The sequence below is a fragment of the Branchiostoma floridae genome, unplaced genomic scaffold (genome assembly GCF_000003815.2).
Source record: "Branchiostoma floridae strain S238N-H82 unplaced genomic scaffold, Bfl_VNyyK Sc7u5tJ_1494, whole genome shotgun sequence".
Lineage (NCBI taxonomy): Eukaryota > Metazoa > Chordata > Leptocardii > Amphioxiformes > Branchiostomatidae > Branchiostoma > Branchiostoma floridae.
The window spans coordinates 449,549-461,563 of NW_023365729.1; the positions used below are offsets into that span (position 1 = coordinate 449,549).

A 12,015-nucleotide genomic window follows, 5' to 3' on the forward strand; every position below is an offset into this window, starting at 1 on the left:
TTCTTTGCTGCTGTATAGGTTAGTTTCCAACCATCTTCTAATACACCTGTAACACATGTGCACAAATGACTTATGTTATATGTGACTTGTTGTTAAAATCAAAGTACATAAAAATCATGTCTTGAACATTAGCATAATGTGTTATGTTTAGAGTCCCCTTATGTTCACCAATAGTTCACATTTCACAAGAACTTTATGTTAAATGTATGTATTTGTCAATATTAATGCTACTGTATGTGTCAGATGTATCTTAAGTTGAAATATGTATACATGTGTATGGCCTATGCATAAGTCTATTTATTGTATTGCACTGTACATATATTTATTCATTGTAAATCTTCCTTGTCATTATATGTACAAAGTAAGTATATTATTTTGTTGTAAATTTGGCATACATGAAAGTAATACATATGAAGTTTTATTGAAGAAAGTTATTGAGTGTGTGTCATCACTTTATGATCATAGAGCCTTCAAGCCTTAGATGGCTCTCAAAATTCACAACTGTATCAAATAATGGAGTGCACTTTTGGCGACGCCTCAAGGGCTAGCCTGTCAGTATAGTTTACGCTTCTGCGCAGTTGCATCATCCTTTTGTGGGGAGTAAATCGGGAAGGGAAGGGCTTGACGGATTGTCATGATATTTGGATTGTACATAGCTTTGGAGATACCTTACATAATTCAATAGTAATCATGTAAATCAGTGGCCAATTTGCAAAATTAATGAGGACATTTTATAAATCCACGATATTAGGACACCCAAACATATGACATGTAACTGAAAAAGACAGAAATATCAAGTATGCAAATCATTACCTAATTTGCATAATCAATGAGAAATTGATATAATAGCATGATTTTGAATGAGGATTTTATTCTTGTGCACAATGCTTCTGTTTTCCCCTTTGCTATTCTGGTTCTGTTTAGTGTTACTAGATCGTGGGTGCAGTTAGAATTCGCCAAATTGTCGCCAAGTTAAAGTAGAAAAGATAACTGATATGATTTATGTGAAAAATGTATAATCAATGAAAATGCCACTTGTCACTCACAAGAGAGTCTTCTTTGTTGACAGCAATGCCATACAAAAATCCATAGTGCAAAACAATTTTCATACATGACGTTACAGCCAGAAAACGAATACTAGAACACACCAACAACAACAATCATTGATACTTATAAACAAGAAAACCGTCGCCATGGTAATAGTTTTAATTGCCACGCTTTTTTTTCCTTGAAATAAAAGCGCAGGCCGGTCCAGTAATGATATCTGGTATAATCCTCCTTAGGCTGCCGTTTCTCTAACGAGGCCAGGAAGTTGATGGTCTCAGGGTCTCGGGGCATGGCGAGGGTACCACCATAATTGCGACAGATCGCAGAGGCTCTCTCGAATGTGTTATGTTCTCTGAAAATCTTATAGCAGATTCCACGTGACTCTGTAAAACCCTCAGGACAGGACACTAGAAAAAACATTTAACATGACATAAACGCATTTTATATGATTGATTTCAACGAGTTCAGATTCTATTTTCCAAGTATAGAATAGATCTAGATATAGCAAGTACAGAAATCGAATTAATATTTCCTGAATTTTATGATTGATAAGGTCTGTACTGAAGAATACGGTATTATCCTTTTGTGTGGAACTTAATCAATGAGCTATTTCAGTTAACAATAAGAAAGAAACTGTATAGATGATTATACATATATTTCATGTACAGGTTGGGTTTTCAAATGTTATAGTTTTCTGCACAACATGGATGCCTCACCTGCAATTAGCTATTGCTTGCGCTGTCTGGGTTTTGTAGGGACATTGGGGCATGATGAGATTCCGGGTGGACCAGGCGGACCAACGGGTCCAGCCGGCCCCATAGCCCCCCTTTGTCCTTGAGGTCCGCGAGGCCCCTCAGATACAGGACCAGCTGGCCCCCGGACCCCCCTTCCCCCAGGAGACCCAGCAGGACCACGCACACCAGGTGGCCCCATTGCTCCCTTTTCTCCAAAGGGACCACGAGGCCCAGTCGGCCCCTTGGCTCCCTTTTCCCCTGGGGGACCACGAGGCCCAGTCGGCCCCTTGGCTCCCTTTCCCCCTGGGGCGCCACGAGGCCCAGTCGGCCCCTTGGCTCCCTTTCCCCCTGGGGCGCCACGAGGCCCAGTCGGCCCCTTGGCTCCCTTTCCCCCTGGGGGACCACGAGGCCCAGTCGGCCCCTTGGCTCCCTTTCCCCCTGGGGCGCCACGAGGCCCAGTCGGCCCCTTGGCTCCCTTTTCCCCTGGGGGACCACGAGGCCCAGTCGGCCTCTTGGCTCCCTTTTCCCCTGGGGGACCACGAGGCCCAGTCAGCCCCTTGGCTCCCTTTTCCCCTGGGGGACCACGAGGCCCAACAGACACAGGACCGGCTGGCCCCATTGTTCCCTTTTGTCCTGGGGGACCACGTGGCCCAACAGGGCCAGCTGGCCCCATGGGTCCAATTTCTCCTGGGGGACCAGGAGGACCAACAGACCCAGGACCAGCTGGCACCATGGGTCCCCTCTGTCCTGTAGGTCCAGGTTGTCCGACGCACCCGACCACCTCCGTCTGGTTTCCTAATAAGAAACACATGTAATAAATTGACAAGAGTACTATTTTCTTTAATTACCCCCATGACATATTCATTGAGGTGTTATTTTCAGTGGCATTTGCGTGTATATTTGTCAGTGAACAAGATAACTCAAGAACGTCGTGGCTGGATTGGTTTTATGCTCGGGGAGAAGTGACATACATTTGGGCCCTCTAACTGCTAGATTTGGGATTGCAGGGTCATTTTGTAAAACTATTACAAAGAGAATAGCTCAAGAAAGGAATGACGGCTTTAAATGATTTTTGGTACATAGGTATCTTAGACCAAAATGTACAAATGAAATACTAACTAGAGTTCGGCGACCTCATACCTTCATGAAATATTTAGAGCTTTTGTAAATTTCATGCAATTGACGAACACATTAACATAATCCATGCATGGTGTTGTTCATCATTGACTAACGTACACATGTCAATTATAAAATTCCCATCATTAATCATAAAGCGGCTTTCTAAATTTTTACATAAATTATGCAAATAAGTTCCTCATTACCATATTTGGTATCTGCTTATAATCCACCTATCATGATTAACAAGTGATACATTTATTGAAGTCCAGTTATTGGAAACAATGGAATTATACAATTTCCTCATTAATTATGCAAATTATGTCCTCATTCGCATAACGTGCATATCATTATAAACATCTTTGCCAAAGCTACCTGCATGCCTAAAATGATGCCAATCCGTCAATCCTTTCTGCAGCTATCCTCTTTGGAATGTCTTTACAAAAACACCCCTGCAGTTCCGAAATTAAATGTTAGGGGACGGAAACCTGCCCTACTTTGTCATGAAACTGCGAGCTATCTACCAGCCAAATGTTAAGACCATATCACGCCCAGGACAAGAGATAGGCAGAAAAAACTGCTATGATTGAATATTCTCATTTATTATGCAAATGTACTCCTATTTTGCATAATTAGTATTTAATTTTGTACAACATTGTCTAAGGTATCTACATACCAAAAATCATGAAAATCCGTTGTTTCCTTCTTGAGTTATCGTCTTCAGAAGTTTTTGACAGAAATGCCCCTGCTATCCAAAAACTAGCCGCTAGGGGGCCCAAACTCATGTCACTTATTCCTGAGCACAAGAGCTATCTAAACACCCCAAAATCGTGACCATAGCTTGTTCAAAACACGAGATAGCAAACCCGGAAGTTGCGCTGCAGTACTCAGGGAAGCCGCTAGGGGGTCCAAAGTCTAATCATTTCCAGCTTTCATCACACACCACCAACACACCAAGTATGAAAAAATCAATATTCACTTAGCCGTTCTTGATTTATCTTGTTTACACACACACACACACACACACACAGACAAACGCAGGGTAAAATATAACCTCCATGGCATTTCATGGAGGTAATTATGTGAAATGGGGGGGGGGGGGGCATTTTCATAATTATTGAGAATATTATATCATAGTAGTTTTTCAATGCAATCTCTTGTCCAGGACATGGTCTTGTATTATTTTAGGCATGCAGGCAGCTTAGGTAATGATGTTCATAATGATACACATGTAATGCAAATGATTGATAAAGAAATTGTATAATTCTATTGCTTTCCATAACTGGACTTCAATAAAGGTAATTAATTATAGATGGAACGTAAACAGTTACTAAATGTGCACATGAGAAACCGGCTTGCATAATCTATGCAAAAATGGCTAACAGCTTAATGATGATAGTGTAAGTTGTCAATGATGAACAAAACCATGCACACATTATTTAAATGTAAGTCATATGCATAAAATCTGCAAAAGCTCTCAATATTTCATGGAGGTATGAGGTCGCCTTACTCTAGTTGCTTCTCTATTCTATTGCTCTGCATTACTCCATAAGCTACATTTATCCCCGAAATTGCAATTATTTTCTGGGAAGATGAGACTGTCTTACCTTACATATTAGAAACAAGACTTCCGTAGCCTATACCTCCACCAAATGAATTTCAAGGTTTCACAATCATGAAATAATTGACATCCATAGTAACATAGTATTTTCTCATTAATCATTCAAATAAGATCTTCGTTTGCATATTTACACCTACCAACATGCAAAGTAGCCTTCTAGAGCTCTGCTGTTCACATACACTCTCACCACATGCACACACACAAACATACACAAACGCACAAACACGTGCACACTGCTTTTTTCGCGAAGGTCATAAACTCCCAAAGGTTCAGTCAGGTTGAACCGTTCTAAATGCCAGGATAGCGCCCTGTTAAATATGCATTGTTTACATCAGTAGAAAGCAATATTGATCAGCAACACAGTGTGTTAATCTTCTCTTCATAACTTAAACATACGTCGCAAGAATGCAAATGATCCTGCAGACTAGACGTATTCGTTAGAATGCTGAGGTCCACCCACGCATTAGCTGCACGCGCACGCATTCGCTGTTAAGATGTGTACGCAAAGTGTCGACTAATAGACACAGTTACCATTGAATTTTGTGATTAAAAGTGTTGAGAAATAAGAAAGCAATACTGTAAATGCAGAAACTTCCGCGGTGTTTTGATGTTCGCGGTTTTCGCGGTGGCCGCTTCACCACGAACTTAAAACCACCGAAAAAAGTCCCTTTTCCCGCTACCGCGAAATTAAATCCCAGCGAACTTAAATGAATTTACAGTATTGAAATTGAAGGAAAGATTTAAGATCATCAAAGTTACCTGGAGTCTTTTTCATGTCATGGAGATTCCTCTCCAAAGTAGCAGTTCGGTTCCGTTCGATGCCTAGATCTTGCTTTAAGGCAATGGAAAGTTGACGCAGGTCATCTTGGTCGTGTTTCAAGGCATCAAATGTGGTAGACAGTTGGGACATGTTGCCGAGGTCACGTTTTAAGATGTCAACAATGGTGGACAGCTGGTTCATTTCCTAAAATGAAAAACATGTAAAACTTGAGAAAATATGAAAATCGAAGTATGAAATAAAATGGCAACTTGACAGTCCCTTAAGACAACCAGACAAATAAATCTGACAAAAGCACAAGTATACCTGAAATGAACAAATACGTTTGTGACACGACGTGTTTACCTCTTTATTGATCAAAAGCAAGGGCCAGACTCCTAGAGTTACCAGACTTAGCAGCATGGCAATGCCGGCGGCCAGACAGCTCCAGTGGGAGCGGATGAAAATACACAGGCCGCGGCGACCGTTTGCTCCACCCGGATACGTACGGTCTGTGGAAAAAAGGAAGGGCATAGCCATTGAATACCCCATCAGGAGTGCAATCTCCTATAGAAAGCACGTTTCAGGTGGCATCTATTGAATGTCTTTAATTGGAAGAACAATTCGTACTAGAAGTTTGTTTGTACGTATGTTAAACTAATCTAAAACTTACCAATTCAAAGTTTTCAAAAAAAAAGGTAAACAAACATCTATCTTCAAAATTAGTACTGTAACCGAAAACGCATAAGTGGCTCCATGAGCCTTAATTTGTTTTGAGGTGAGCTCCAAGTAAATTTATTGCAATCCCTAATATTCATTTTTGTGGCCCATTCCTATAGACGTTAAACTCAAAAGTTTACGTTAATTCAAGTGGGGTACAAACAAAAATTTCCATTTTACATCTATTATCTTATTCTAGACACAAATCATGATTCGGGCATATGTTATAATTTCTATTAGAGCAGCAGTATGCATAGTGGATTGATAAAATAATAAAACAATACATCAATACTAATCACAAAAAGTCAACATAAAATGACCCCTGTGAAGAAAATTGACAAGAGACTATGAGTACCAGTATATGTGTGTCAAGGTGGCTGAATATGACACATTAAGTCATGAATTTAAAAAAAAAATCATTTACACATATAACGTTACTGATTCAATAACATTTCATTTCATCAATATTATCATAGCAATGATGTAACTGTTTTGTAAAATGATATGGCGCAAGGTTGTAAAAATAAGGAGAGCATTGTGGATTTTTAGAGCAAACTGCCAGTTTCTATCATTTTTTGTGTATATTATGATAATTAGCATTCATCATTCAAATAGACTTACTAGATTATGGAACAGAAATATGTAAACTTATATAAAAAAAAGAACCAACAATAGCGATAAATATTTCTGAGCAAAACATATTTTGATCCTATGCACCAGTTTAGTCGCTAAATGTATCAGTCGAATGAGTGTTACGGGACAAGTCAAAAGATTGTTTGGCTACCTGCATACGTGTACGCTGCGTAACGTCTAGCCGCCTGGGTTTCATCGGAAGCGTGCGATGGCGTTTCTTGGTCTTCCTGGCCACGGCGAACACACGGCGGCGGCCCGCTGGTTTCAGTCCCCGGCTTTGGTGACTCCTGCGGCCTGCACGCCCCACGTACAGACGGGGGGAGGTCCTGATCCTTTAATGTATAGTACACTCTTTCGGCCTCTTTGTACGTGTGAGAAGATGTTCCGTGCCTTCCCTTCCCCTTGTCAGTAGCGACGTTGCGCTGATGGACAGCAGGGGATTGGGACCCGGTCGGCCCGCTGGTTTGGCCGATGCCTGCCCCAGAGGGAGGGTTTCGGACCGGCTCTGCTTCCTCGTACATTTTACCGCACTGTTCGAACACTAGGCAAAGAGTTAATGGTAATCTTTGAATAAAGCAGTGAAATTACAGAGTGATTCGGCAGCGGCGAGGACTCTGAAGCCTTGTGTTACGTGTGACGAATGGAATTTTGTTTTTCTGCAAATTGTAGACAAATCTTCGGCGAAAGGACCTTAATCTAAGTTTGATGTGCACACATTAAAGTACACATCAAAGTATTCATATTCTTCAAAAACTTCAGAACTTAATCGCTTTTGCTTGTTTACAGACATTGCAGAACCTACTTGAGAACTAAATACAAACACCTCGAGGGTAGCTAGATTGTGCTACTACGATCCTTCACACTGTGTGAATTCCCTGGTTTAGAAAAAAAATATGGACAGTCGTATTTTCCGACTGCCCTATGGTATGACTCCAAAATCACTTGTTACGACACCCGTATTTTCTGACAGTAGCCCTATGCTTCGGTCAAGCATACGACGTAATTTTGTTAGAAAAAACTCAGGTAGCGCAGTGCGATTCCTACCAGTCTGTTGGATCAAGGATTCCGTAGCAAAAAATAAAAAAAAATCAATGATCAAGATGGCGGCCCCCAGATAGGTGTGTGCTGAGGTGTGCTCCTGACTTTTATGTTCTGACTGTTGAATGGGAACCACGTGCTATTAGCGTGCAAATTGATTTGAAATTCCAACATACCTTGCTTACCCTACAGCCGAGCCGGAGTATTTCGTACTGCCTGTTCTTCTCTTTTGTTACAATATTGTTTTGAGTTCTGAATCGGACCGATTCTCCTACTTGTGTTGATTTATATCCAGGTGGAGACCATGTTATGTTCTGTTATTTTGAGTTCTGACTTAGTTTGATTATAGAAAATTGTGACCATGTTATTTTGTTTCTACTTACTTACTTTATACCAAACTGTTGATTATGTTATGTGGCTTTGAGTTTTGAATCAGACTGATGTTCTTGGTTTGGAGTTCTGACTTTGTTTCATCTATTCCAAGGCAGAGATCGTGTTATTTTGTTTTTGATTTCCGATCCTGCTTGAGTTATACCAAAGTGGTGATCATGTTATGTTATTCTTAGTTCTTGAATCGGACCGATTTCCATACTTACTTTTCTTATTATATTGAGACAGTGATTACGTTACGTTAATATGAGTTCTGTTTTTGTTTGATTTATACTAAAGTGATGATTTTGTTATGTTACTTTAAGTTAAGAATTGGGCCAATTTTCTTACTAATGATGTTTTGTGTCAAAATGAAATTTTCAAAAGAATGGTGATTTACCTTACAAAAAGAGTTAATGATCAGAAGTAGAGCTACTATTCTATGATATTAAAGTGTAAGATTGGTCCAATTTTCTTACTTTCACAAAGTTCCCGTGGAATTAACAAATACGATACTGTTAACGGAGCCAACGAGATGGAAGGGCCACCAAGCTTTATAACTCTTGTGTTTCGTTGACCTTTATTTGTTTTGTTTTGATGTTGTGTTGTATACTATTTTCAATATTGCTGCATGGCACGATATGCGGTATGTTTTCATATGTTTTATACCTTATTTTGAAGTGTTACCTATGTCCCTATGTAGTTTAAGTGACCCCAATTACCTGCAACAAAATTATGTTATTTTATGTACATTAGCTTTGCCCAACTTATGTTTTGCATCCAGTGGACGCCCCTTTTTATCAACCTATTTGACAACTTGTATTATTTTTCAAAGGTCTCATGGTATTGCCAAAACTTAAGATATGCAGTTATAACTGTAACGGTCTGGGCGACCACAGGAAACGCAACCAAACCTTTACATGGCTAAAGGATAAATCTTACGATGTATATTGCCTGCAAGAAACCCACTCTACACCTTTGAATGTGGAGAGATGGAAATCAGATTGGGGGGGGGGGGGGGCGTCCGATTCTATTTAACCATGGTTTAAGTAATAGCAGGGGTGTTATAATTTTATTTAAGGAAAATTTAATCTTTACTGTCCATCAAACTCTGAGCGATAATGCAGGACGATGGATGTCCTATCGACCTCTTCCGTTTTTCATTAGCAAACATTCATGCCCCAAATACTGATAATCCATCTTTCTTTGCCGATCTTGAAAATAATGTACAGTCGCTTCAATATCCAAATATCAATAAATACTTGTATTCATTTTTCATGTCTGAGGCCAGGCTATGGGATACTTCTGACCGGATTCAATACTCGTGGGGGGAATACTTGAACACACCCATACCATGGAAAATAGTGTACAGTCTACCTTATAAAGTTACTATTGACTCCCAACTGCGCATGTTCCAATATAAATTACTATTTAAATTTTTAACTACCAATAAGATATTACACAGGTGGGGGTTAATAGACACATCGCTTTGCAGTTATTGTAGAGAAGAAGACGAAACAGACATTCATTTATTTTGGCACTGTAGGGTAGTAACACAATTTTGGGTACAGGTGGAAGATTGGTATTTTAAACACACTGGGAACCATTTACATCTTAAGAGCGAATGTCTGTAAGGGTCAAACAATGGTGGCACCGGTCAAAAAATAGATTTGGCTCATTTTTTGCACAGTGATAGTACTTGGTACACAACCCCTCAAAATAGCTTTCTTTCTTCTCAGAACCCCTCGTTGCCATGGCAACAGGCCAAAGAAGTTTGGGGGCCATTTTGCCGGATTTGGGCATGTCAAAAACATGAAAATTGGCCAACTTAAGGGCACTATCACTGAACAATGCTTTAACTAAACAACAAAGGCAGAATATGCTGATCAGAGCAATGCCTAAACTTGTATGAAATAGCAGTAAAATTAATCTCCTGTAAATTCTAAGGCCCTGGGCAGCCTGAATACAATACACTGTTTTCAGGTTGTGAAGAATCTGAAATTTTGCCCAACTTCAAAGCACTGAAAGTTTATAAGTATGAAATAGTTTCGCTTGCAATTTACTACAAATAATAACCTACTATAGGGCTATTAGATGAATGCTAGCAAAGTTTGGGTTCTTGTTTTGCTGCTATGCAATCGTCCGTCGAAGTGGGTCAAATTTCATGATTTTGATAATATGTCATTTTGTGCTCTCTTTAAACAATCATATGTCCCATACCAAAGTTGCTCTGCAATTAAAATTCACATGGATTATAAACCAATGTATTGTCTATCAAATGCATGTTTGTAAAGTTCGGGTTCTTGTTTCGTTGTTACGTAATTGTCCTTTAAAGTGGGTCATTTTTTATGATTTTGATAAAATACATTATTTTGCATCATCTTCGAACAATCATAACTCACAAGCCAAAATTGTTCTGTAACTAGAATTTACCTGAAATGTAAACCAAGATATTGTTTCTCAAGGTCATGCTTGTAAAGTTTGGGTTCTTGTTTTGTTGCTAAGCAATTGTCCGTTAAAGTGGGTCAATTTTCATGGTTTTGATGATATATCATTTTGTGCTCTCTTTGAACTGTCATAAGTTGCAAAGTAAATTTGTTCTGAAATTGAAATTAACAAGGAATACAAACGAATGTATTGTCTATCAAATGCTTGTTTGGACAGTTCGAGTTCGGGTATTCTAACAGTGAATGTACATGTCCCTGAAAGTAGGTCGTATTCCACTGACTTTTCCACAAATCATGTTCTTGACAACAGTGATACACAGTCTTTGTTTTTATAGAACCGATGTAGCAATGTGCTATCACCATGGAAAAAAAACATTTGTAGGGATTATATTCTACACAAAGTCATATTTATGTTTAATGTCAGATGAATCCACTCTGAACTTTCAAACAATCTGCTAGTTTTAAAGCTAAGCATGACGTATGACTACAGTCTTGAACATGTTTGCATCCCCACAATATGGTGACTTATTTCTACATTGGAACAAATATCTTAAATCTCTGTGCATCTTTCTTTCACAGTAATGTGAAAAACATGTGCATTTTCAACTTCTGCTAACACACTCATTTTCAGCAAGGACATGAACTTCGGTATTCTTGAATTTTTGCCACAAATATGGACTTCCAAAGGCAATCAATTATTGGTGATCGCAAATCAGATTTAGGAATATTAGTTCGTACAATTTCAATTTCCTTGCCAAATCGCAAGCTTATATGTGTCTCCCAAAAAGGAAGACGTAGATAAACGTCATTCGTTGCTTCATTTTGATCTTTACTGTTGATAGATTCGAACAAAGTTAGGTCAAGATGCTGACCTTCATCATCCTCTGCCGTATTTTGACGTTAGCCTGTCAAGCTAATTTCCACACAGACAGACTAGCAGACAAACATCAATCGCCGCCAGGAGTTGACATTTCAGGCAAACTTCAAGAGCAACCTACTAGGTTCGTTCTTGCCCTTGCTTAAAACGAGTATGGTCCATTGAATAGCAGAAACTGAAAAACGCATGTTTTCACATAAATGCTACCGTGAAAAGAAAGATGCACAGAGATTTATGATATTCGTTCCAAATATGTATATACATTGTATAAGCTAAGTCTTCAAGAGTCATATTGTGGGGATGCAAACATGTTCAAGACTGTAGTCATACATCTTGCTTAGCTTTAAAACTAGCAGAATGTTTGAAAGTTCAGAGTGGATTAATCTGACATTAAACATAAATATGACATTGTGTAGAATATAATCCCTACAAATGTTTTGTTATGGTGATAGCACATTGCTACATCGGTTCTATAAAAACAAAGACTGTGACATGTGTATCACTGTTGTCAAGAACGTGATTTGTGGAAAAGTCAGTGGAATACGACCTACTTTCAGGAACATGTACATTCACTGTTAGAATACCCGAACTCGAACTGTCCAAACAAGCATTTGATAGACAATACATTCGTTTGTATTCCTTGTTAATTCAATTCA

The 12,015-nt window shown here is 39.2% G+C and overlaps 1 protein-coding gene across 1 annotated transcript; it reads right to left on the reverse strand.

Moving 5' to 3' along the window:
* Positions 1-1,773: 1,773 nt before the first annotated feature.
* On the reverse strand, positions 1,774-7,149 carry LOC118407866 (collagen alpha-1(I) chain-like). The gene is made up of 4 exons (XM_035808421.1): positions 6,780-7,149; positions 5,684-5,787; positions 5,278-5,482; positions 1,774-2,576 (listed from the first exon to the last, which is right to left on the reverse strand). Exons 1-4 carry the CDS (start codon positions 7,147-7,149, stop codon positions 1,774-1,776), a joined length of 1,482 nt encoding a protein of 493 aa, XP_035664314.1.
* Between the last annotated feature and the right edge of the window lie 4,866 nt (positions 7,150-12,015).

Coding starts and splice junctions, on each gene's coding strand:
- LOC118407866 (XM_035808421.1), bottom strand. CDS start 7,149: ATGTACGAGGAAGCAGAGCCGGTCCGAAACCCTCCCTCTGGGGCAGGC. Junction 5,788..6,779: donor CGCAGCGTACACGTATGCAG/GTAGCCAAACAA, acceptor TTTTTTCCACAG/ACCGTACGTATCCGGGTGGA. Junction 2,577..5,277: donor TGACATGAAAAAGACTCCAG/GTAACTTTGATG, acceptor GTTTCTTATTAG/GAAACCAGACGGAGGTGGTC.